The sequence below is a fragment of the Eublepharis macularius genome, chromosome 1, assembly GCF_028583425.1.
Source record: "Eublepharis macularius isolate TG4126 chromosome 1, MPM_Emac_v1.0, whole genome shotgun sequence".
Taxonomy (NCBI): domain Eukaryota; kingdom Metazoa; phylum Chordata; class Lepidosauria; order Squamata; family Eublepharidae; genus Eublepharis; species Eublepharis macularius.
The window spans coordinates 4,942,070-4,968,261 of NC_072790.1; the positions used below are offsets into that span (position 1 = coordinate 4,942,070).

General features: G+C 44.3%; 1 protein-coding gene across 2 annotated transcripts in view; it reads right to left on the reverse strand.

The window, feature by feature from the left end:
* Positions 1 to 5,637: 5,637 nt before the first annotated feature.
* LOC129341718 (uncharacterized) overlaps positions 5,638 to 26,192 on the reverse strand; it is a 42,102-nt gene continuing 21,547 nt past the window's right edge. Inside the window, exons 7-11 of one of the 2 annotated variants that reach the window (XM_054997059.1) lie at positions 21,981 to 22,048; positions 19,482 to 19,524; positions 10,650 to 10,710; positions 10,234 to 10,307; positions 5,638 to 5,986 (exon numbers count right to left, since the gene is read on the reverse strand). In XM_054997059.1, the coding sequence (XP_054853034.1) occupies positions 5,957 to 5,986; positions 10,234 to 10,307; positions 10,650 to 10,710; positions 19,482 to 19,524; positions 21,981 to 22,048 (276 nt within the window). In that variant the 3' untranslated portion in view covers positions 5,638 to 5,956. The remainder of the gene's footprint in view (positions 5,987 to 10,233; positions 10,308 to 10,649; positions 10,711 to 19,481; positions 19,525 to 21,980; positions 22,049 to 26,192) is intronic. The other variant, XM_054997068.1, reaches the window with a different exon arrangement.

The following is a 26,192-nucleotide window of genomic DNA, read 5'->3' on the forward strand; positions in this document are numbered from 1 at the left end:
TGCAAGTTTTTTTAAATGTTTATGATTTTGAAAATACTGTTTAATCAGGTCTTCAGTTGGATTCTTTGATGTGTAGAGCTTTTTATAGTATTCTTTAGAGGTATGTGTTATGTCTTTGGGCTTGTGTTCTATTTTTCCGTTCTTGTTTTTTATTGCTATTATTTGTTTTGACATTTGTTTTTCTTTTACCTTCCATGATAAAATCTTTAAATTTTGGGGTGTATTATACCAGTATTTTTGCTTTAAATATAAAAGGTTTCTTTTTATTTGATCAGATTCTATGATTTCTAATAATTTACGTTCATGAAGTAGTGCCTGATAAGTTTTTTTAGTCCCTGTTTTTTTATGTTGCGCTTCCAATTGTCCTATCCTATCCATAATTGCTGTTTTTTGTTCTTTCTGTTGTTTATTTAAATGAGCTGTCAAAGAGATAATTTGACCCCTTAAAACTACTTTGAGTGTGTCCCATCTCATATGAGCCAATGTATCCTTTTCATTGTTATCTTTTAAGTATTGGGCTATAAATTGCTCTATCTTTTTACTAGTTTGGTCTTTGTTGAGTAAGACTTTATTAAGTGTCCAATGTTTTGTAGTTATAGTGTCACTTCTAATGGAAAATGTGCAGCTTGTCCAAGCATGATCTGACCACACAATATTTTCTATTTCTGGATTTACTGCCTTTTTAACTAGTCCATGTGATATTAATATGTAATCTATTCTAGTATGTACTTTATGTCATGGTGAATAGTAAGTGTAATCTCTTTCTTGGTCATGTAACTGTCTCCAAATGTCTACTAGTTGAAATTTATTTTTAAGTTTTTCCATATAAGTTTTATTTTTATTTCTTTTACCATGTTTATTGTTAAGATGTGATCTATCTAGTGCGTGGTTAATTATGTAGTTAAAATCTCCCCCGATTATCAGATCCCCTTCCTGAAATTTATTGAGACTATGAAATGTTGCCTCCAAGAATGCCAATTGATTTGTGTTTGGAGCATATAATGAAACTATTGTGTACATCTTCTCTTCTATAAGCCCTTTAATAAAGAGATATCTCCCTAGTTGGTCTCGATATATTGTTTTTATTGTACACTTTGTATTTTTTGATATAAGTATCGAGACTCCTCTTGCCTTCGATGTACCTTTAGCATGTATTTGCTGTCGTATCCATTTTTCTTTAAATTCCTGTCTGTCATTATATCTAAAGTGTGCCTCTTGAAAAAGAACTATATTTGGTTTTAATTTTGTTAGATTTGCCATAATACGTTTTTTCTTAATTGGATTGTTTAGTCCTCGTGTATTATAAGATATAACTTTAATGTTATGACTCATTCTTGCGTTTAATTATGTTTTCACCGCTTTTCCTATTTTGTAACTAAGTACCACTTATAGCGCAAAAACAATATTTGTATTAAACCACTTTATAACACCAACTGAGTTTTCCAAACTATACTTATCTCAAAAACAGTATCTATATTTAAACACTTGTTTATCACCTAGTATATTATCCAAACTTTCCTTTACAGTTATAGACTAGTACTTATAGTTCTGTATATATATCTAGTTTTCTCTTTTTTATTTACAATTTACCCTTCCCTCCTATTAAATCTCCCTCCTCCCTTTCCCCTTTTCTTTGTTCCCCTCCCCCTCCCCCTCTGTTCCTTCTTCCCTTCTCCTCCCCCTCCCTCCCCTCTTATTTAACATACACACAATCCTGTTCTCTCTAACCTGTGATTACACACCTCACAGGTTATTGGTATTTTACCAACCCGAGAACAGAAAATAACTATAAGAGCTGGATGCTATACCTTCCTATTCCTCCCTCTCCCAAATCCCTGTTAGAAATTCTTTTTGTTGTTCCATTTCCTCACAACCTGTGTATCATTTCTTCCATATAAAGTTCGATCAGTTAGTTCCAGCGGACTGGAATTTTACTGTTCTTATGTGGTGATAAATCTACTGGCATTCTTCTTTTTTGTGAATTCTTCTCTACGTCCGTTGAGTTTTCAATTCCCACTTCGTTTAAAAATGCTGTTCCTGATTCTTGGTCTGATATTCTGTAGATTTTGTCTTTATGTTTGACCTGTAGTGTAGTTAAGTTGCTCCAGTTGTAGTTGATTTTAGCATTTCTTAAAGCTTCAGTAATGACTTTTAAGTCCCTCCTTTTGTTCAGCACTTCTGGGGATAAATCTGTAAGGGCTAATATTTGAGTACCTTTAAAGTCCAGCCCTCCCCTGGCTCTGGCTGTTTCGAAATTTTTTTTTCTGATATTTCCATTTGGGATTGTAGCTATTATGTCCCTAGGAAATTTTCTCTTTGCATCATTTCTTATCCCCACTCTGTATGCATTTTCTATTTTCATATCTTCCTCCTCCTCCATCTGAAGCTGCGTCTGTAGCCATGAAGCTAAAAAATCAGACAGGTCTTCATTGGCATTTATATTTTCTTGGAATCCCCTAAATTTGATATTCCTCTTTCTCGCTGCCATTTCCAGCCTTATTATTCTTTCCTGAAAATTTACATTTGTTTTTTGTATTTCTTTAACTTCACTCTGTACAGTACTGCTGATATCAATAGCAGATTTAGCATCCTGCACTGCTTTACTCAGTTCGATTTTCATTTCAGCAAATTGGTCTTTGAATTGCTGTGATAGCACTGACATTATCTCAAGGAGACTTTGCTCCATCTGCTGGATTAAGCTTGTAACAACATTCTGCTGTTGGGAGAGTTGAATATTTCCTATGCATTTAGTTGCGGCAGCCATTTTGTCTCCCCCTTCCTGTTTCTTAACCAGCTTTGTTGCTGCCTCCTGACTTGAAAAAAACTTCTGTAAGTTTTTAACAGCTGTTACCTTTTGCTTCTTCTTTTCATTCGACTGTTTTTTCATACTCTGAGTGATTTTCGTTTAGTTGTGATGTTTTAAAGCAGGGATTTGTGCTGGGGAGGAATGGAGCTCTAGCAACAAGCATCCACTTTCCTCTGCACTGATGCCACGCCCTCCAAAAGCCTTTTTGAATCATTTAGTTTTGCACTGTTTGTGGAAAGCTAGGTGAATGAGGGCGCTCCTGACCTCCTCACAAGGAAGATGACTTTGTCGAAGTACTAGAAGAAACCTCCTAGCTGTAAAAAACTGTTCAGTTGGGCAAAGGGCTGTCTCAGAGAGTGGGGGACTCCATTTATTGGAAACCTTTAAGTAGAGGCTGGACGGGCATCCACTGCAGGGAGAATGTGCCTTGAAAGCAACCGATTCCTAATTGCAGGGCAGTCCCTGCTTCTGGCTACCCATTGGCCTTTTTGTGCCATTGCTCCTCTTCTCGGATTTCCTCTGCAAGCTCCCAGACCCTGAAGGGTGCCCCCTTCCATTGAGAATCTGCAGCATTCCACTGAGGCAGTGCTCAGAGCTCTGGCATAAACTGGATCCAGAAGGAATGAAGAGCGCTGAGGCCTGGCTGCCAGCGAGAGCTTCCTGGGCGCCTGAATTGTCTGCTGCCAGTGCTGCTCAGTCTTTCCTGTTCCTGTCATCAGCTCTCCATCCTTCTGCCTTCCTTGCAGCACTGCACTGTGTTTAATAGTGTGCAAGATCAAAAATAATATATCCAGTTGCAGATCACCAGTGGCTGACTGGAGGCAACAGAAGAAAAGGGCAGGGAGATGAGGAAAAGAGGGTTGCCAGGAAGTAATTCACTGGCTGCTTGTGAGAGGGCATGCTAAGTTTATTTATCACCCTTATTAAACCAGTGACTTCAGAGGATTTAGAAGGGCATAAGTCTGCTCAGAATTCCTCTGCTAATGCCTCGTTCTTTCGTTCCTGGCTATTTTCCTTCTGTGACTCTCTAGCTGTAGGGTGCCTGAATTTAATGCCCTTTCCCTTCCTGCTTTTTGTTTGACCCCTGGATGCAGTTCAGTTGGTTCCAGGAGCCCAGGTCCTCCCTGGAAGATGGAAGCTACCCAGAGCCTGAGAGATGTTCACCTGAGAACATCTGGGCCTGGGCATGAGGTACTTCTCTGTCCAGCCCAGATGATGCTGTTAACTTGTGCGGTGCACGTGGATAGAATGAGGAGGAACTAATAAATGAATATTTGGTAAGGTTTGTCTTCTCCATCAACACCTACCACTGCAGTGCATGTAAAAGAAGATGGTATGTCTGGACCTAATTGGGCAGGGGAAACTTAACTCAAATACAGCCCCAAGCCAAGGCCCCTTTTCAGTATGTATTAGCTAATTTTGTTTGCCTGATTGTCTCCTTGCAGAAGAAGAGGTGTGTCCAGGGCCTTTGAAACTCACTCCCTGGCCCCAGAAGATTTTACCTCTCCCCTTTAGTTTTGGGAGCTTCGCCCAGGCCCATGATGAGCTTTCATGCCTCAAGCCTAGAACTTGCGTTGGGAAGAGCCTGGCTGCTGCAGAGACTCAAGCCAAGTCTTCATGGGTCAATTTCGTCAGGCCCCATACTGCAGAATTTTTTTCATGACTACCTGCACCAGATTTGCTACCATGTGTATTCACTCTGGCCACTATATGGCTTTCCCCCAGCTTTCCTGGGAGCGCTTATATCCAACTTTTTTAAAAAGTCCATTTTATGGTCAGCTGTTTCCCCATGCACACTCTTTATTTCATTTTTGGCATTCCACCCTCTTCCCCCTCTCCTGCCCCCTGCCATCTCACTGTATTGTGATTGGTTACTCTTGTCTAGCCAGCCACTCCCCCTCCCTTCCCCTCCTTTCCATTCTTCCACACTCCCCTCGTTCTTCTTTGAATTTTTTTTTAAGTCCAGTGCAGGATCAATGCATCACTTGTTTGAAAGCGCAGGGGAAGTACCCTTTTTATTCTTTTTGTTTTGGCACAAATGGGAATATTGTACAGGGGGCTAAATATCTGGGTAGCAAACGAATTCTAGAGAGGTGTGAATGGCCACATATAAGCCAATTCTATGCCTTTGGGCTTGACTTCAGGGAAAGTGAGGAGTTATGTTCCCGGTGCAGAAGGGGCTTCAGCCTCTGAGTTTATTTGAACGATGGCGTCATAGACATTGTGCTACCCATCATGCTGTGCATGAAGCTGCTTTGTACTAGATCAGACGTCAGTCTACTAAGGTCTGTCTTTTCTACTCAGGCTGGCAGCATGTCTCCGCGGTCTCAGGCAGAGACAGGTCTTTCACATCACCTGTTCCTTCGAACTGGAGATGCTGGGAACAGAACTTGGGACTTTGTGCATGCAAAGCAGCAGCAGCAGCACCTCTGTTATCAAAAGTCTGCCTTGGCCTGCTTATCTCCCCTCTCCAGGTGACTGTATCTTTTGTATAATTCTCTCCATTTGGAACAAATGAGAACAAGGGCTGTATGTGAGGAGTATCCCTCAGCTACAAGATGAGAATTAGGGTCCAAGAGCCGGCAGTGGGCACAGTAGCTGTAATCTTGCAGGTCTGGGGGAAGACCTTATTTCCGATCTTATTGCCAGAGGCTCAGTGTGTGACTGTGAGCAAGTCATTCCCAACTCTAAAATGGAAATGCTGCCCTATCTCATAAAGAGTATTCACAATCAGCACTTTGAAGCACGCCACAAATTCAGAGCAGGCTGGGGTTTTTTTCAAAAAAGCAATAGCAAGGAGCAATAATACTGAGACAACATTTTTTTTAAACACATCTAACTATTTATTTGCATCCTATGGAGTCTGCCCTTCCTGAGACTTCAGGTGACATCATACAGTATGACAATTTAGTCAACAGGATGGGATATTCAATATTGGCAGAAGGATGCAGCACGTACACTAAGTAGCAATCTTAAGTATGTTTACACAGAATTCAGTCTTCGTACAGGTTTTTAAATGATGCACAGAATTCTGTTTCTCCAACGCTGCACACCTTGCTCCATATGGTGTTTGCTGGCCTCATCGTTCATATTAGAGGATAAAGAAGTGTTTAAAATGAAGCGCAGCGGTTGGATGGTTGGTTCTCTGGATCAGTCAATCACATGAATGTGCAGCATGCCCTGGGTCGGAACAGAAAGACCACACTTGAAGGAAAAGGAAGGCTAGGGCAAGAGACGGGGAGAAGGGGGGGGCATTTTCCTTTTAGAGAATGAAGCACGCAGCCAAAAAGGGGTCATTTCCTAGAAAAAGAACTGCAGGAACTCATTAGCATATCTCATTAGCATATCTCATTAGCATATGTCACACCCCCTGAAATCACCGGAAGTGTGTCAGAAGGCAATATCCACTCCTCAGGCCCCGTTCCCCAAAAATCTCCAGGTATTTCCTTGAAGCAGAATGAACTCAAAGCAGCTTACCCTCCTCTGGAGAGCCAGCCCTGCTTGCCACGCACACATGGACTTTCACAAGTCACAAATGAAAATAAAGTAGCAGAATGAATTCAAAGCAGCTTACCCTCCTATGGAGCCCAGCCTCACCTGGCTTGTAGTCACTCACTCACTCACTCACTCACTCACCACAAATGAAAATAAAGCAGCAGAGCAGAATGAATTCAAAGCAGCTTACGTTCCTTTGGAGCCCAACCCCACTTGGCTTGCCCTCCCTCCCTCCCTCCCTTATGTTTCTTTGGAGCCCAGCTCCACTCAGCTTGCACTCACTCACTCACTCACTCATTCTCTCTCTCTCTCTCTCTCATGAGTCACAAATCAAAATAAAGCAGCAGAGCAGAATGAATTCAACCGTAACAAAAAGAGAAGCACCCTTAGAAGTAAACTGCAAGAACCCGGATGGATAACCACATCTAAGGGAACAAACAATATACTATTAAAGACTCTCTTCAAAATTATATTATGTGAAATGTTCTTAAAGTGGCTCAGTGAATATAAGACAATAATTATTTTTATAATTTCATACTTAATTCACACCAATGTACAAAGTGACTATAAGACACAATGTCCGACCAATAACGGGAGCAGGATTGGCTCCCACAAAGTGCTGAAAGTTCAATAGGGGATTGCCAATCAAGTTCAATAGGGGATTGTAGATATTTATATTTTTGTTTTCCTATTTCTTGACTGATGAAACAAGGAGATGACACAACTTGAAGGAGTAAGGACCTGACAAGGAACCGGTGATTTTAAACACTTGTTTCCAGACTGCATCAGGGGTCATCAGACCTCCTCCCCATGTATTTTCAAAGCTGTAATAAAATGCATTGGTTCAATACAATACGAGTGACTGTTTTTTCTTAATACACAACTTACAATAAATTATAAATTAACTCACCAGTGCTGCTGCTTGGGCAATCTCAGGCAGCATACGGTGCACCCTCTTTACTTGGCCGTGCGCAAATAATTGGTGCAGAAAGCCGACACTTAAATGGCTGTCTTTAAGGAGCCACCCCCGCAAGAAAACCCTCACAGTATTTAAAGCTATACAGTTCCAAAATGTACAGTCATAGATGATACAAATCAATGACCAAAATACATTGCTGATTAATCCAAACTAAAAATATATCAGTTACAAAACAGACCGACAAGATACATAATGCATCTATAGGAAACAAGATAAATTAAATTCATGGTTTAACCCTAGTGGTTGCATGCTCTTCAATAAATGGATCCATTTAGCTTCCCACTGTTGTAATGTTAAAGAGACCTTTGAAGTAGTACCCCCAGAAGCCACCTGCAAAACCGTATATCTAAAGTCAGACTCCTTGTGATTCGATTCTATGAAGTGATCAACTAAAGGGGCATCCACTACCCTGTTCTTTATTCTCAAAATATGTTCAAGGATACGTACCTTGACTGGGCGGGTAGTGTTCCCCACATATAGCTTCTTGCATGGGCAAGTCGAAAATGAATATAACTTTATGGTGTTATTACCCTCATTATCAACGACTTCCTTGCCTGAAAGGGACAGTCTGCAAACTCTTCATCTGCCACAGGGAAAACGTCTGCCTCCCAGCAGACCCATCATCTCTGGAAGTAATTCTGTGCTTGAACTTCTTTCCAGGTTCATTGATTCCTTCCTCCAACCTTTTGTGAGAGCCATGCCAGGTTACACAAAGGATACTAGGAATTTTATCCAAAAGGTGTCGGCTTTCAGCACCAATTATTTGCGCACGGCCAAGTAAAGAGGGGTGCACCGTATGCCGCCTGAGATTGCCCAAGCAGCAGCATTGGCGAGTTAATTTATAATTTATTGTAAGTTGTGTATTAAGAAAAAAGTCACTCGCATTGTATTGAACCGATGCATTTTATTACAGCTTTGAAAATACATGGGGAGGAGGTCTGATGACCCTTGATGCAGTCTGGAAACAAGTGTTTAAAATCACCGGTTCCTTGTCGGGAACTGCTGCTTTATTTTTATTTGTGATTCGTGAGAGAGGGGGAGAGAGAGAGAGAGAGAGAGAGAGAGAGAGAGAGAGAGTGAGTAAGTGAGTGCAAGCTGAGTTGGGCTGGGCTGCAAAGGAACGTAAGCTGCTTTGAATTCATTCTGCTCTGCTGCTTTATTTTCATTTGTGACTCATGAGAGAGAGGAGGGGGAGAGAGAGACAGAGAGAGAGAGAGTGAGTAAGTGAGTGCAAGCTGAGTTGGGCTGGGCTGCAAAGGAACGTAAGCTGCTTTGAATTCATTCTGCTCTGCTGCTTTATTTTCATTTGTGACTCATGAGAGAGAGGAGGGGGAGAGAGAGACAGAGAGAGAGAGAGAGAGAGAGAGAGAGAGAGAGAGTGAGTGAGTGAGTGAGTGAGTGAGTGAGTGCAAGCCGAATGGGGCTGGGTTCGAAAGGAACGTAAGCTGCTTTGAATTAATTCTGCTCTGCTGCTTTATTTTCATTTGTGGAGAGAGAGAGAGAGAGAGAGAGAGAGAGAGAGTGAGTGAGCGAGCAAGTGAGTGCAAACCGAGTGGGGCTGAGCTCTAAAGGACTGTAAGTTGCTTTGAATTCATTCTGCTCTGCTGCTCACTCACCAACTCACTCTCTCTCCCCCTCCCTCTCTCCTACAATTCACAAATAAAACTAGAGCAGCAGAGCAGAGTGAATTCAAAGCATCTTACCCTTCTTTGGAGAGCCCTCATTGCTTACAGGCCTCAAGTACGGCCCATCCCCCCCCCAGTTCCTACCAGGGAAACCAGGAAGTGATGGTGCTGCAGCTGCCACTGCCTGCTGCTAAAGACAAGGGCAGCCAGGAGGAAAAGGAATCCCGTGGGCAGGGCTGAAACCCACGTGACCTCTTTTCAGATCTACCAGAATGCTGCTCCCACTCTGGGGGAGCAATATGGAGGAAAGAGCCAACTCATCCGTCAGTTTGGTGCCCTCCCCTTGCAGCTTTTAAAAATGGCAGAGAGATCTGATTGCAGATTGCTTACTTTCCCCTCTAAATTGGCCAGGGGTCTCCAGCAGGACTAATAGTGGATTGTGGATCCTTGGAAGGCTGGAAGAGAGACTTTTTCAGAAGTCAGTGCTTAGTTCTCGTGGCCTCTTCTTACATGCCTAGGGTAAGGCTGATTGCAACCTTGGGGTCAGGTAGCAATTTCCCCCAGGCCAGTTTGGCTAGGGATCTTGATGGTGTTTTACCATCTTCTGGGCATGGAGCAGGAGTCACTGGGGATGTGGGGTGGGGGAGGTGATTGTGAATTTCCTGCATTGTGCAGGGGGTTGGACTTGATGACTCTGGAAGTCCCTTCCAACACTATGATTCTATGATCTATGCCTTTCAACTCCAACTCCCACCCCATCTAAATCCACTGACTGGACCCTAGTCCAAACACAAACAGGTCCCTTCCAACCATGTGATTCTATGCTTCTAAGAGCGGGACCACAAGTGACGCCTGACACAGGTTGGACACTAGTCAGCTTCCCTCAAGTTTTGATGGGAAATGTAGGCATCCTGGTCTTGCAGCTTGGCTCTCTGACTGCTGCCCAATGGACTTTTCAAGTGTCACTTGTCCAAGCTGCCTACATTTCCCATCAAAACTTGAGGGAAGCTGGCAAGTGTCCAACCTGTGTCAGGTGTCACTTGTGGTCCCGCTCTAAGTCTTGGTCAAGCTAGGCCTTTGTAAATGGATAGGTTTGCTTGCAGGGAGGGAGGAATCAAGATGGCAGATTTAGCACCTGATGAGGTGCATGAAAAATATTAGCCATGGACTGAGATAAAGGAAGAGCACGGCTAGTGGTTTGCTTGTACTCCATGCCACCCAAGATTTGGCTTCCCAAATGAATGGGGAGCTTGCAACCAATATCTCTTTGGGATGGAGAGAGGGATGGGGTGGATTAAGAATCTTCTGTTCCATTTGGAATCTGTTACCTGTGAGTCAGCCACTGCTGTGTTGTTCATGTGCTGCTTGGTTCTCAGGGTTGGCACTTGGTCTTGGTACATTCCTGAAAGAAACAGTGTGCAAGTTATGAACCCTGAATATCAGCATATTCAATGCAGTGGAATGCTAGCTGGTTGCTACTCTGTAAAGTGTCCTGTGGGATACTCCAGTTCCCTCTCTTCCTGCCTTGTCCGAGGCACAGAGAGACGAGTGAGCCAGGGCTGTGCCAGGCCATCCTTCCCTTTGGAAGCCATTCCAGACAGCACCCAACCCAGGGCTCTGGTATTCTGGTAAAAAGGATGTCTTGGAGCTGGAGCCAAGACCTTCTCTTGCAATGCAGAATAATCCAGGGCAGGCCCTCGCCCAGTACCAGGCAAAGAGTGTCATGGTGAATACATTCACTTACGATTCAGCGCATTCAGGGTTTTCCTAACCATAGCTTCACTCCACTGTATGTAACGGTTCACCTGGAAAGGAAGAGAATTTAGAACTGTAGCGGGGAGAGAGAGCAATGGTTCCTTGTTCAGGGCCATGAGTAGTCAGATACAAACCAAGAGCTACAGCATGCTTTCCAAAAACCAAGGCAGAAGAGCCTGCTCTGTTGACCCAGAAGAGGCAGAAGTCCACACTCCATTTTCCCCCTATCAAGCCTGATGAATCCCAGGGTTTCAATTGTCTGTCACTTACACAGCTGATGTTGTCTTCCTGCATGTAACTGAAGGCAGCACATTGGTCAGCCTTTTGTACTGGGATCCAGTAGCAACGAAGTCTTTTTTGGCTTAGTAGGACTGTCTAAGAGCTGAAACAGACGAGATGAGTTACTAGAGTTTGTGTTTCCTTACCTCAAGGTTTGTCAGGAACTGTAGGTGTCCTTGCAGCTTAAAGTTTAACATCAACAGAGCGGCAGGGAGGGAAGTGCAGGGGTGGGGCGCCTTTCCTCCCGCTCTCCAGGTGCATCGCTGCATTTCTCCTTCCCCTGCTTGTGCGGCCCAGAGCTACATAGCCCGCTCACACAGAGCATCGCTGCACCCCCCCCTCGCCCAGCCCCCAGAGAGCAACGCTGGGCTATGCGGCTTCGGGCGGGGGCCAGGCATGCGAGGGGGGAGATGCAGTGATGTTCTGGGTGCCTTTCCTCCCGGCTCTCCCGGTGCAGCCTGGCGTCGCTCTGCAGGGGCCAGGCCAGGTGAGGGGGGGGGAGATGAAGCGATGCTCCGTGCAAGCGGGCTATGAAGCTCTGGGTCACATGAACAGGGGAAGGGGAAATGCAGTGATGCACCTGAAGAGTGGGAGGAAAGGCACCCCACACCTGCACTTCCCTCCCTGCTGCTCTATTAATGTTAAACTTTAAGCTGCAAGGATGCCTACACTTCCCGACAAACCTTGAGGTAAGGAAACATGAGTTGAACTTTAGTAACTTGCCACGTCTGTTTCGGCTCTCATTCTAGCAATTACCAGGATTTCCTTTTCTAGCCATCAGAAACTGTATCTGACTGGGGGTTTAGTAATTCCAGAGATACTTCCCTTTTTATTAACCAGATTAGTAAATCATCTAACATGGCAGGCATGTTGATATAGTACAAACAGATTTGGACTGAATTGTTTTCTACAGTTTCTTAGCTAAAGGTGAACCAGTGTTATTAAAACACTTTTTTTTTTTTTTTACAATGCTTTGGTAACTTTTACTGAAGCATCTTGTGGACCTACTAACTATGGACTGGCTAGTAAACTTTTTTTTTAATAAAAATTTTATTGTGTTTTTATAATATATGGGGAAGGGGTTACAACAGGACATAACCTTTATGAGATTCACATTCAAGACACATAGTCACCCATCTCTATATAGAAAGCCATTATATATGTAGTTAGCACCCCTTATACCTTCAAAATTCCCTTTTATTAATTTCTATATTTTTAATCCCCTTACTCTGTATCTTATACTTCTAGTAATTTTTTCTTTTATGTATATTACAAAGAGATCACATTACACCTCTTTTACCTTCTACTCTGGCATCTTAGATCCATAATCACTCTAGGAGTGGGGGTGGGTGGGGGGGTGGATATAGCAGAACATACCATATCAGCAGGACAGTAATATACAACAACTTAGAGATGAGAACAATTTTTATATTAATTTCCTCTCTTTCTTATATCTGTTCTGGCCATGCCTCCCAAGCTTGTCTGCTTATATTCTCATAATAGTAAGGCTATAAAGGCCAGATCAATATCTAATTTGATAACACTTTTTTATTCTTTCAAAAGAAAAAAGAAAAGAAATATATGTGTATATATATATATGTATGTGTGTATATGTGTATATATATATCTTTCCTCTATTTTGTTCTAGCCAAACCTGTTTACTTGGGTTTTCATATTGATAAGGCTAGGATAATCACATAAGTATATAGTTAAAACACAACTTTACCTTTTCAAAAATATTAGCTCCTTCATCTATTTTATTTTGACCATCTGTACTCATTTTCTTGGATTTTCATACTCATAAAGTTAAAAAGAACAGGTGATCATTTAACTTAGTATTTTATATTTTTGAGAAGGAGTTCAATCTGAGTAGAGTTGTTAGGATCCAAAAACCCATTATCCTAAACTATATAGTGTTATATAAAAAAGAGGAGGTAAGGAAAGAAAGGAAAGGCTATTTAAGTAAGAGGTTAAGTCTGCCTTAATAAGTCCTGATGTGTCGCAGAATTCTGATCGTTGTTTTTTCTTCTCTCTTCATGAAAAGTAGTATATCCAGTCCTTAGTCCTCTTTTCCCTCTCGGTATTGGCATGTGTAATTCTTTCCATACAGATCTGCTTTCTTCTTCTTCTTCCTTCGTGAGGCGTAGTACATCCAGTCCATGTTCTCTCTGCGCCACCAAAGATAGATTTCCTTATCTTCCAGCCATTTCTGAGGGGGATCAGTATGAATGCAGTTACTGCTCTGTTCATTATTCTGTTTTAAGATCGGCAGCGTTCTCTTCTCCCCTTTCTGTGTTAGCATGCCTGCTTCTTTCTGTGCAGGTCTGTTTCGTGGCCCCAGCTCTTCTTCTGTAGTAGTGATTTGTGTCTTAAAGCTGTGGAAGCTGTTTGGAAGCTGTGACGCAGATCATTTTGTTCCGTTCCCATTAATTCTGTTCCTCCAGCAATTTTTTTTGTATTGTAGATCTTTGTAGACCTCTCATCTTTTCCCACTCCCAGCAGTGCATCTGCTTTAATTAATAATTTCGTCGTTATTTTTGACATCTCTTGCAAGCCAGCAAGTATCTCCTCCTCCCACAAAGCCATTTCAGAAGGTGGTAAAAAAACCTTCGTTTTGGTTAATTATTTTCAAAGGTTTATATAGCATTCCAGCAATTCTGGTAATTACTAAGAGAGCCTCTTTAGAATTCCTCTCCTCTGCCCCTCCCAGCTCGCTTGAGTGGCCCGCGTAGTCAGGCTGAATTGCTCTGTGTAACCTCGTATGACCATAAATCTGTCCACTTACTTGATGGAAGGCAGTGGGGTCAGTAAAGAATTGTCTTTTTTTCTTGTCTTGTTAAGAATCTGGTTGATTGCTGTAGTTTCTTTTGGCCTGCTGGACTCCTGGTTAACAGTTAAGTAGCCATGTTGGCTCCTTCTTTGGTCCCCGCTTCCGGAACTGGTATCTTGGCTTCAGGAGGCTTGCCAGTCCCCCTAAGCTCTTCCGCCGTGTTTCAGCCTGCCTCACCTATCCGGGGGGAGAGCTTGGGGGTCCGATCTCTCGGCTCCCAAGGAACCAGGAAGGTCATGGCAGGGAGCTCATAAAACTGTCTCACCCGGAAGTCACTAGTAAACCTTTGTGTGTGTGTGTTAGATGCTGTCAAGTTGCCTCTGACCTATGGCAACCCTATGAAGGAAAGATCTCTAAAACAACATATCATTAACAGAGTTGCTCAGGTCCTGCAAACTGAAGGACGGGGATTCTTTTATTGGGTCCAGCCATCTCATTTTAGGTCTTCCTCTTTTCCTACTGCCTTCCACTTTTCCTAACATTATTGATTTTCCCAGAGAATCTTGTTTTCTCATGATGTGACCAAAGTACAATAGCCTCAGTTTTGTCATTTTAGCTTCTAGGGAGAATTCAGGCTTGATTTGATCTAGTACCCACTTATTTGTCTTTTTGGCTGTCCATGGTATCCGCAAAACTCTCCTCCAGCCCCACATTTAAAATGAATCCATTTTCTTCCTGTTAGCTTTCTTCACTGTCCAACTTTCACATCCATACATAGTAATGGGAAATACCATTGTTTGGATTATGTATCGTAATAGGCGATACAATTGTTTGGATTATCTTGATCTTGGTCTCTAAAGAGTATCTTTAAGGATCTTCTCTAGCTCCCTCACATCTGCTCTTCCAAGTCTCAATGTTCTTCTGATTTCTTCATTGCAGTCTCCCTTTTGATTGATGATTGAGCCAAGGAATAGAAAAATGTGAACAATTTCAATTTCCACATTGTCAGCTTTAAAACTGTGTAATTCCTCAGTAGTCATTACTTTTGTCTTCTTGATGTTCAGCTGTAATCCTGTCTTGGTGCTTTCACCTTTAACTAGGGATGTGCGTTTCGGCATTCAGAATGCCGAAAGAATGCCGAAACAAAAGTGTTTTGGCTTCTTTCAGGGAATGCCGAAACGTTTCGGGGAATCCCGAAACGTTTCGGGTAGCCGAAAGAAAAAAGCCGAAACGTTTCGGGATTCTTTCGTCTTTCATTCGGCTTTTCAATGGGAAAATGCCTCCGTCTTCCCGGACGTCTGGGGGAGGCATCTTCTCACCGAATAAGCCCAAAATTGGTGGGGACCTTCCTCTAACCCTTCTCTAACAACCACCCAAGTTTCAGACAGATTGGACTTTGGGGGGCCATGTTATGGCCCCCCAAAGCAGGTCCCCCCATCCTCCCATAAAGGAGCATCTTCTTCATTATTTCCTATGGGGAAAAAATGAAGAAGCAGGCTTCCTTTGCCAGGGGTGGCATTTTGCATGCAAAATGCCCCCTTACCCTCAGGGGCCCTTCTCCCACCCCTCCTCCCACCCCCCACCAAGGCTCAGCCTGCTCCCACTTGGGGGGGGCCATTTCATGGCCTCCCCAAGTAGGTGCTCTAATCTCTACCACTGACAGCTGGGGGAGGCTTGTGTTGCCAGGGGTGGCATTTTGCATGCAAAATGCCCCCCAACCCTCTGGGGCCCTTCTCCCACCCCTCCTCCCACCCCCCACCAAGGCTCAGCCTGCTCCCACTTGGGGGGGCCATTTCATGGCCTCCCCAAGTAGGTCCTCTCAGCCCCTAAATTCCACCCCTTACAGCTCCACACAAACCCAATTCCCCCCAGCTGCCACACACAGACCCAAATCCCCACATTAGCCCCTCACAGACCCAAATCCACCCCCACCTGCCCCACACCCATAACCCCAGGAACAGGCTGGCAAAGGCCAGCCCTCTCCCTTTGTTCCCTATGCTGGGAACTTCTAAACTCTCTTTCCCTGGGCAATTCTGCACAGCCCAGGGGTGCCACAATGGTGGGCACACTTCTGAGTGCCAGCTGGTCCCTGTGAAAGAGCACCTGAACCACAGACACCCTCCCTCAAATTCCCCCACCACCTACAGAGATGGCTGGCCAGCCAGCCCCATTGTTCCCTATGATGGGAACCAACTGCACAACAAAGAATAAAACAAGAACAACACAAAATAAAGTTTTTTAAAAATTATTTTCTCCCTTCCAAAGTACAAGTAGGCAAAGCATTATGACACATAACACCAGCAGTCCCCCACACAGAAAAATAACACAACTCACTTAACATCAGAGAATCACAAAGCACGATTCCTGTCAAAAACACTTTATTTCTTGAACAGCTTTAGGCTACACAGCAGGGGGGGAACACCAAAGGGCATGGCAGCAGTATCTTACACAAAAATAACACAACTCACTTAACATCAGAGAATCACAAAAGCACAATTCCTGTCAAAAACACTTTATTTCTTGAACAGCTTTAGGCTACACAGCAGGGGGGGAACACCAAAGGGCATGGAAGCAGTATCTTACACAAAAATAACACAACTCACTTAACATCAGAGAATCACAAAAACACAATTCCTGGCAAAAACACTTTATTTCTTGAACAGCTTTAGGCTACACAGCAGGGGGGCACAAAAGGGCATGATAGCAATGTACTACAAAAAATAATACAACCCACTTCACCGTTTTTGACAGCAATTGTGTTTGTGTGATTCTCTGATGTGAAGTGAGTTGTGTTATTTTTGTGTAGTACACTGCTTTCCTGCTCTGTGGTGCCTTCCTACTGTGTAACCTAAAGCAGTTACAGAAATAAAGTGCTTTTGACAGCAATTTTTGGGGTGATTCTTTAATGTGAAGTGAGTTGTGTTATTTTTGTGTAAGATACTGCTTCCATGCCCTTTGGTGTCCCCCCCCTGCTGTGTAGCCTAAAGCTGTTCAAGAAATAAAGTGTTTTTGACAGGAATTGTGCTTTTGTGATTCTCTGATGTTAAGTGAGTTGTGTTATTTTTGTGTAAGATACTGCTGCCAAGCCCTTTGGTGTTCCCCCCTGCTGTGTAACCTAAAGCTGTTCAAGAAATAAAGTGTTTTTGACAGGAATCGTGCTTTGTGATTCTCTGATGTTAAGTGAGTTGTGTTATTTTTCTGTGTGGGGGACTGCTGGTGTAATGTGTCATAATGCTTTGCCTACTTGTACTTTGGAAGGGAGAAAATAATTTTTTAAAAACTTTATTTTGTGTTGTTCTTGTTTTATTCTTTGTTGTGCAGTTGGTTCCCATCATAGGGAACAATGGGGCTGGCTGGCCAGCTATCTCTGTAGGTGGTGGGGGAATTTGAGAGAGGGTGTCTGTGGTTCAGGTGTTCTTTCACAGGGACCAGCTGGCACTCAGAAGTGTGCCCACCATTGTGGCACCCCTGGGCTGTGCAGAATTGCCCAGGGAAAGAGAGTTTAGAAGTTCCCAGCATAGGGAACAAAGGGAGAGGGCTGGCCTTTGCCAGCCTGTTCCTGGGGTTATGGGTGTGGGGCAGGTGGGGGTGGATTTGGGTCTGTGAGGGGCTAATGTGGGGATTTGGGTCTGTGTGCGGCAGCTGGGGGGGAATTGGGTTTGTGTGGGGCTGTAAGGGGTGGACTTTAGGGGCTGAGAGGACCTACTTGGGGAGGCCATGAAATGGCCCCCCCAAGTGGGAGCAGGCTGAGCCTTGGTGGGGGGTGGGAGGAGGGGTGGGAGAAGGGCCCCTGAGGGTAAGGGGGCATTTTGCATGCAAAATGCCACCCCTGGCAAAGGAAGCCTGCTTCTTCATTTTTTCCCCATAGGAAATAATGAAGAAGATGCTCCTTTATGGGAGGATGGGGGGACCTGCTTTGGGGGGCCATAACATGGCCCCCCAAAGTCCAATCTGTCTGAAACTTGGGTGGTTGTTAGAGAAGGGTTAGAGGAAGGTCCCCACCAATTTTGGGCTTATTCGGTGGGAAAATGCCTCCTCCAGGCGTCCTGGAAGACGGAGGCATTTTCCCATAGAAAAAAGCCGAAAGAATGCCGAAAGAATGCCGAAAGAATCCCGAATCCCGAATCCCGAAAGAGATTCTTGTTTCGGCTTTCAGCTTTAACGATAGAGAATTTTCTTTCGGCTTTCTACTTTCGGCTATAGCCGAAAATTTTTGGCTTGCACACCCCTACCTTTAACCTTCATCAAGTCTTCACTATTTTCTGCCAGTAACGTGGTATCATTTGTATATCTCAAATTGTTAATAGTCCTTCCACCAATTTCCACTCCACCTTCTTCTAGATCTAATCCATCTTTCCTTATGAAATACTCTGCATAGAGGTTGAACAGGTAGGGGAATAATATGCATCCTTGTCTGACACCCTTGCCAAACCATTCTGTTTCTTCATATTCTGTCCTGACAGTAGCCTCTTGTCCAGAGTACAGGTTGTGCATCAAAACAATCAGATGTTGTGGCACCCCTATTTCTTTTAAAATGCTCCATGGTTTTTCATGATCCACATAGTCAAAAGCTTTGCTGTAATCTATAAAACACAGGCTGATTTTCTTCTGAAATTCCCTGGTATGTTCCATTAGCCATCGTAAATTTGCAATGTGATCTCTGGTGCATCTTCCTTTTCTGAATCCAGCTTGAACATCTGGCATTTCTCATTCCACAGTAAACCTTTAGCTTGATTAATATCTCTTTTTCAAAATAGTAAAGAGTCCGATGTCACTGTAGTATGAGCTTTCGAGAACTACAGCTCTGTCAGATGCATTTGACGAAGAGAGCTGTAGTTCTTGAAAGCTTATGCCACAATAAAATTGGTTAGTCTTAAAGGTGCCACTGGACTCTTAACTATTTTGGAACTACAGACTAACATGGCTAACTCCTTGAGATCTCTTATTCAGTTATTTTTTAAAAACATTCTTTTATACTTTTAGAAGCAGAAAAGAGCAAGAATCCAGTAGCACCTATAAGACTGACAAAATTTGTGGCAGGGTATGAGCTTTCATGAGCTACAGCTCACTTCTTCAGATACAGACAGACTAACCCATCTTGATATTTATATTTTTAGGTTATTGAAAATAAGCCAGTGAAGAATAGTGGCTGGACAAGGACCATGTACTAAAAAAATTCACATTTGAGAGTATAAAGGATTTGTTGTATCTGTAAGATCCCTGTACTTGTTTTTCATTTGTTTTTAAGACCAGAGTTAAGTCCCAGTGTAAATTTTATATACTAGATCACTGATGACGTTGCAAAGCATTTGATCTTCTCTTTTATAACTGATAATAGGCGTGGTTTACATGTTGATTATTTTGTGGCACTGTATTTATTAAAGGATATTCATTTTGTTCATTATCTTATTGGTTTTTAAATATTAGGTTTCTCTGTCCTATAATTATACATGCAGGCATCAGGCATAGATCCTTTGCTGGCAGGCTCAGAAAGTGGGAATTGGATGCTTCCATGCCCTAAGGACCATTTATTTTCCTATTTATCTACCCTGCCTGTGCCTGTGGGAATAATTATCCCTCAAAAAAAGGGCTCTGTTGCATCCTTCTAAAGGTGGTCTCCACAGCTGCACCACTTTGCTGAAGAACCATCTATTGCATCTGCCAGGCTAGATACAGTTATACCCCCAGGTGGCTTTGTGCAAATATTCTACTTTCCCAAGCGTTATTTGTTCAAATCTCTGAAGAAGAGCAAAGCAATGGATATGTACTTACATTTGTCCCAGCCACAGGTGAAGAAATTAAAAGGTCATCAGGGCTGTAAAACAAAGGAAGAAACTGGGTAATTTGGATAGGGGTCAACCTGCTGAACGTCTCACTGCCAGTCCTAAAACTAGTCTTGCCTGCTTATGCAAAATAACTGCAGTAATAAAGCAAGTGGGCTCTTCAGTAGATCCACTAGCTAACTGGGTATACAGGTATCCAAAGGGCAATGAGCTAGTTGGCATTTGGCTTCTGGACTAGGCCAGGCTTGGTTTCCAAAGGTGCCAGCATGCCATCAAGGAAGATCAGGCTCCAGCGACAAAATCAAGGAAATGCTCTTCAGGAGAAGTCCATGAGCTCCCCAGAGTAACTTAGAGCCAAAACACACGTTAAGAAATACCTAGGTTCAGCACGTGTTCTCTTACCTCAAGGTTTGCCGGGATCTGTAGGCGTCCTGGAAGCTTAAAGTTTAGCATTTACAGAGCAGCAGGGAGGGAAATACAGGCGCCTGTATTTCCCTCCCTGCTGCTCTGTAAATGCTAAACTTGTTCTCTTACCTCAAAGTTTGCTTGGATCTGTAGGCATCCTGGAAGCTTAAAGTTTAGCATTTACAGAGCAGCAGGAAGGGGAAGGGAAATACAGGCACCTGTATTTCCCTCCCTGCTGCTCTGTAAATGCTAAACTTTAAGCTTCCAGGACGCCTACCGATCCCGGCAAACCTTGAGGTAAGAGAACACGTGCTGAACCTAGGTATTTCTTAACGTGTGTTTTAGCTCTTAGTCAGGGTGCAAGCATTGCAGATGGGCTAGGCACATTAGTCGCCCTCTTGCATCTCTTGGACAGTTTGGTCTGCTGTTAGATACCCAGTGTGGCTGCCAACCTGTGCTGCAGCTGCTACAGAGGTGCTCCCTGACTGTAATTGCTTCAAGCTGAGCAAGATTTGTGTCCAGTTGCACCTTAAAGACCAACTAGATTGCCAGGATATGAGCTTTGGAGAATCAGAGCTCCTTGCCAGTTAATGTGGTAACCCCTTAGAAAAGCACTGCTTCTTTAGCAACAACCAGAGGAGTTAGCCGTGTTAGTCTGTAGTAGCAAAATCAAAAAGAGTCCAGTAGCACCTTTAAGATTAACCAATTTTATTGTAGCATAAGCTTTCGAGAATCAATCTACCAGGACATTCCATCAAAGACTTAAAGGTCGCTGTGGTTCAACAGAAACCTTTCAAAAACAAAATCCAACGGGAGGCTGCTGAATTGGAATTCCTATGCAAATTTGACTCTGTCAAGCTGGGACTGAATAGAGACTATGAATGGTTATCACAGGTAACAGATTTCCTTTACAGAGGCGTGGTCTAGGGGAGCCCAGTGATGCCTGGTGTGGGCTTTCGGGGACCACAGTTCTCTTTGTCAGATGCATCTGGCAGGGAGAGCTGTGGTTATCGAAGACTTATACTACATAGTAATTGGATGCTTTCACTGCTCCAAACTAACACGGCAAACTGACTCCACACCAAAAGGAGATGTTTACATTTACTAGCAAAGGAATGTTTGGGTTGCCTCCCCGCTAATTGCATCCTGTCCCCTTGTGATATATGTCCCCTTCTTTCTCCCCTCTCTCCCCTCCTCTTCTGTATTTGACCAGTTCGGATCATGCATCTGACGAAGAGAACTTGATTCTCGAAAGCTTCTGCTACAATAAAATTGGTTAGTCTTAAAGGTGCTACTGGACTCTTCTTTATTTAGCAACAACCGTATCCATTTCACCATTTCATACAGTTTCATACCAGAATTGTACAGGACAAATTGCCACAAGCAAAGAAAATGTTTCCAAAGATTTTCCATGCTCAGATGTTAAGATCCAACACCTTTTGTAAGAGCTGGGGAGGAGCAATGGCTGGCTGGGGAAGGGGGGGTGAGTTTGAATGAGGGAATAGACAAATGCTTTTTATTTTGGAGGTTTAGACTGCATCAAAATCTATTTTCCTAGTTTAAAAAGTTTCTCTTAGCTAAGAACAGGCAAGAGGAGGGAGGGCAAGTTGATTGCTCTCCAGCCACACCCTGTCAGACCTTTTGAGATGCTGATACCTTGCCTGGGTGCAGACGATGCAGTGATGACAGGAGACTTTGGCATAAGGCAGGGCCTTAGATGGCAAGTCAATACAGGGTAAGTGGTAGCCCTGGCCCTCTTGGCAAGCAACGTCTTCAAAGGCTCCGTGGTGGCAGTGGGTATCAGGGCAGGATTCAGATGTAACAAAGAAAATAAAGATTTGTGTGTATTGGCCTAGAAACCCTGCGAAGTGAGATATTTACAAGAATTGCTAGAGAAATCACTAATTTTACTAATCATTAATTGGTAATTATTGGAAGACGTTGACCACTAATAATAATCTTGGCCTACCTTGCATGGTTGTACATTCCCCTAGGGATTCTTACATCTTAGAAAACTTGAAATGCAATATATAAATGCTTATTAAAACTATCGGTTATTAATTTCTAGATAAGAATCCATTACCTGTCTAAAGACAGCTTCACAATCAAGTAGTTTCCAGACGCTTCAAAGGTGATCTTTAAATAAACTTCCTGCAATCACATAATGGGAGGCAAATATCAATAATCTGAAACTTAGCAGTCACCTTTTCATTACTTTAAAATCCTTGTGCATTACGTGGACAATAAATGTGGCTCAGACTCAAAGTCTGTTACCAGAACTGCTCTTTTATTATAATGGGGAATTAGCTGCAGCAGTCTGTAACTTAATATTAAGCGCGGATCATAACCTATGTATACGGAGGTCCCGATCCCAGACACTCTAGTGAAAAAGAGGCAGACAACGAATAAGTTCCAAACACGTGTATTTAGTGTGGCATAAGCCTAACTTGCACAATCATACAAGGAACACATAAGATCTAGGAAAATACAGAGTAGGAAATACAGAGACGTTCGCATTAGCGGGTTCCCAACGATAAGGGAAATACTCACAATCCTGGAGCGAAGCAGAGACACAGCAGCGAGGGTGGCCCAATGCCAGCACTGGGACCACAGACGGACAGCAAGGAGGTCTGGATAGGGAATGGCCTGAGCACCGAGTGGTCTGGGAGACCAGCTTAAATACCCCAAAACGTACCCTGGGGCTGGTGCTGTACTTGGTGGTTCTCACAGTCTAAAACAAAGGTTCTAATGGGTTACTGAATGGTTTGGATGGGCCACTTTGGTAATCAGATTGTGATAAGTGACACCTCAGGAAGAGGGGACAAAAGAGGGAGGGGGAAATCCGAGTGGGCTGAAAGGATGTTCCAGCGGACAGGGCTTGTCCTGATGTCATCAGCTCTGGAATGCGGAGGTTTCTTTGAGATGCATTCTCTAAGTGCTTGGGATGGTCGGCACTTAGTTCCTTCTCCGGGGCGGCTCCTAAGATATGCAGAGCGGGGCGAGGGGCTCTCGCTGCGGACGTGGTGTGCCCGCTTCGCCGAAATGGCTTCTCAAAGCAGTCTTCTTCCCTGGGTCTTCTGGGGGCCTGAGAACATGGATGCCGGCTGGGCATAGCTGGGGCTGGATAGCAGGCTGCCCGGTAGCGAGGGCAAGCGCGGCGACCGGCCCGCGGGAGGCTCCAGGCGGGAACTGACCAGGGAGCGCCTAGCCAGGCTCGCTGGAGGTTTCCCCGGCTGGCGCCCAGCTGCTAGCAGCGGCTTGGGCCCATATGAGGCAGGCTTCCATGGAGGCAGGGGGAGCAACACTTTAAAACACAGTCCAAAGCAGGGAACAGGCACGGTCCGTGGCAGATGGCAATGCAGGCACGGGGCACACTTGTAACACAGTCCAAACACACACTGGGAAGTCCAGATACAGGTCAGGGCAGGGTTGCCCAGAAAGAGAGTCCTTTGTGCAGATATCCAAACATGGAGTCAGTAAATTACACAGTCTATTGCAGCAGCAAGGTAATTGACACGCAGACAGGAAACTGACACGTGTATCAGAACACGCACGTGCAAAGCAGTCTTTGGTGTAGCAGTGAAACAGCAATGCAGGTAACTTTAGCACAGTTCATGGCAGGCCTTAAAGCAGGGGAGGGGGCCTACTTGGCAACAATTCCCCCCCTCGGAGACCCCGTGACGTCAGGCGCGCGGGTCTCCGAACTTGACTTCAAAGGCGAGGTGGTTGGCAATGTCCGGTGGTCGAGCTTCGAGCGAAGAAGGAGTGGGAAGGGAAGGGGGAGGAGGCGTCACTCAAAAATTTAGTTTGGAGAACCACCTAACCGAATAAGTGCAATTTAGATCAGCCAATGGGCTGCAGGTCTCTGGGTTCACACCAGGGGGTGTGCTAAGTGCAATCGTCAGAATAAATAGCAAAAATTCATAGGTAATAGCAATTCATAGTGATATAGGCAGCAATGAGCAATTCATGCATATAAATAGCAATAATTCATATTTGTGTACAGTGATCAATTCATGGATGAAGGTAATTCATACGGAATTCATGATGGGTTAAAAGCATTAAAAACCAGGAGCAATTCATATACATGGATTAATTCATAATCATAAGATTAAAAGCAAGGGCAATTCATGGATACATTCATGAATGCAAGAATAAAAGCAGGCTACTTCATAGGAAATTAAAACAAAGCTCATAGGCGAGGGAATAATTCATATAAGAAAGTGCAAGTCAGGTAGAACAATTCATGGGTGATTAAAACCATAAATACATATATATATAGGATTAAAACAATAATTCAGGAAGTTAAAACCAATTTCATAGAAAAGCAAGTGCGTGGAAACAATTCATGAGGGGGGGGGAGCGACGGAAGGGCTCCTGGGGGCAGAAAAATAAACTTCGCAATTAAAAGACCAACTCATGCGGCCAGATTAAAAACAAATTCATAGAGCTTAAAATCAGAAATAAAATATCCTTTAAAAGAGACTGCTCAGGAGAAGTCCCGGCTAAAACCCAATTCATAAAATGATAAATAGGCTAGAATTACCTCGGCGGAGGGAGTCAGGTTAAAAAGGCAATCCATAAGGTTAAAATCAAATTCATAGGGATAAAGTTAATAGGGGGTGATAAAAGGGTCCCAGTTCATGGGAAGATCATGGGCGCACTTGCGATAGATAGAGGGAGGGACTAGTTCGGGGCTAAATTCATGGGTGTAAAATTCATAAGAAGCAATGGGAAGAAATTCATAGAACAATAGAGCAACAAAGATCACAGACGGCTCAGTCCGCAGTACAGCTGCTGGACTGGGTTGCATATTTACAATAACAAGCAAGCTTAGTCTATGTGCTCCAAAACACACTTCCACCCCCCCTTGCTGTCTGCGTCAATCCGCAGAGCAGGGTCGGCTGGCGGCAAGAAGGGCTTCGGGCACACAGTTCTAGTCCTCATGGAGGTGGCTGGCGGTTCGAAGGCTGGCCGTGGGCTGGGAGGCGGAGAAATATGTCCCCCCCTAGTCCACAAGAGGGCCTCGGAGCGGTGTCCGGCAGCAAAGCGTCCATGGGGCTGGTTCAGGATCCGTACACATGATCATAACAACACAAGCAATAAAACAAACAAAGGCTAAAACGGGGCGCCAAGAACAACCCTTAAGGCAGAAGAAGGTCGGGGTTATAGTGATCCAAGCGGTAAGACAGCTGGAGTTGCTGGAGCTGTCGGCGGCTTCAACAGCCCAAATACAGCAGTGAGGCACATAACAAAACTTGAAAGGCCAAAATAACGACGATCGGGTGTAAAGCCAAATTGTAAATTCCAGTGGCAGTGGCGCTCCAGCCAAAGAGGGTCTCCCACCACGAGTGCTCACCGGTGGTCTTAATCCGCTGGGCAAGATCCAAAATCTCCTTTCCGTTGTGGGACACAACCAAAGCAGTGGTGTCCCCGTCCCTCTGGATGCTCTGGAGGGTGCGATGTAGCTGGGGGTGGGTCAGGAGCTCGTGGATTAGCTCCAGACCGATGCCGAGGGAGACTGGCTTCACATAGCGATAGATGGAGGGTGCCACCAGGATCTCTTCTTGGGTCCAGACCGGTACCGTGTAGGTGAAGTCGCAGGCTGCTACCGACGATAGGTTGCAGAAGCAGCAATTGACTCCCGGGATCACGGGCTTCAGCTGGAACGAATTCAGGACCACAAAATCGCAGGCCGTTCGCACGCAGGCACATCCTTTCCCAATGTAGACCACAGCGGAGCTGTTCTCCCGGACGACCTCAAAAGAGCACTCGTTGAGGGCGTCGACTTGCGGGGCTACACAGGGGTGATGAGGTGCAAAGGCTTGGTCCTGGCAAATGAAGCCGGTCTGGTCTCGATGCTGGCACCCTTGGAGGCTGACGAGCTGCCATCCAGTCGGGGTGAAGCGGGCCCAATGGTCGGGGTGGCGGGCGTAGAGGACTTCGGTATCGCTGACTTGGAGTCCCAGAGGCACGACTGGATACACATGGAATGACTCGTGCGCACTGGCCGTTAATAAAAATAATTTAAGCTCCTGGGTGGTCGGTGAGAATGAGGAATTTACGAGAGACCACCAGGATTCAAGCTCCAGTTCTAGGGGTGACAATTTGGGCATAATCAATCTTTTAATTTCCAGGGGCAAGTGCCCATCCGTGGCTTGCCGAATTAGCCCCATGGCCACAGCCTGATTTAATTGTTGGGCTTGCATACATGCCATGGCTATTGACATGTTGCGTTCAAAAGACTGTGTTCCTTTGAGCAGCAGAGAAAAATCTCTTTCAATTTGACTCTCCC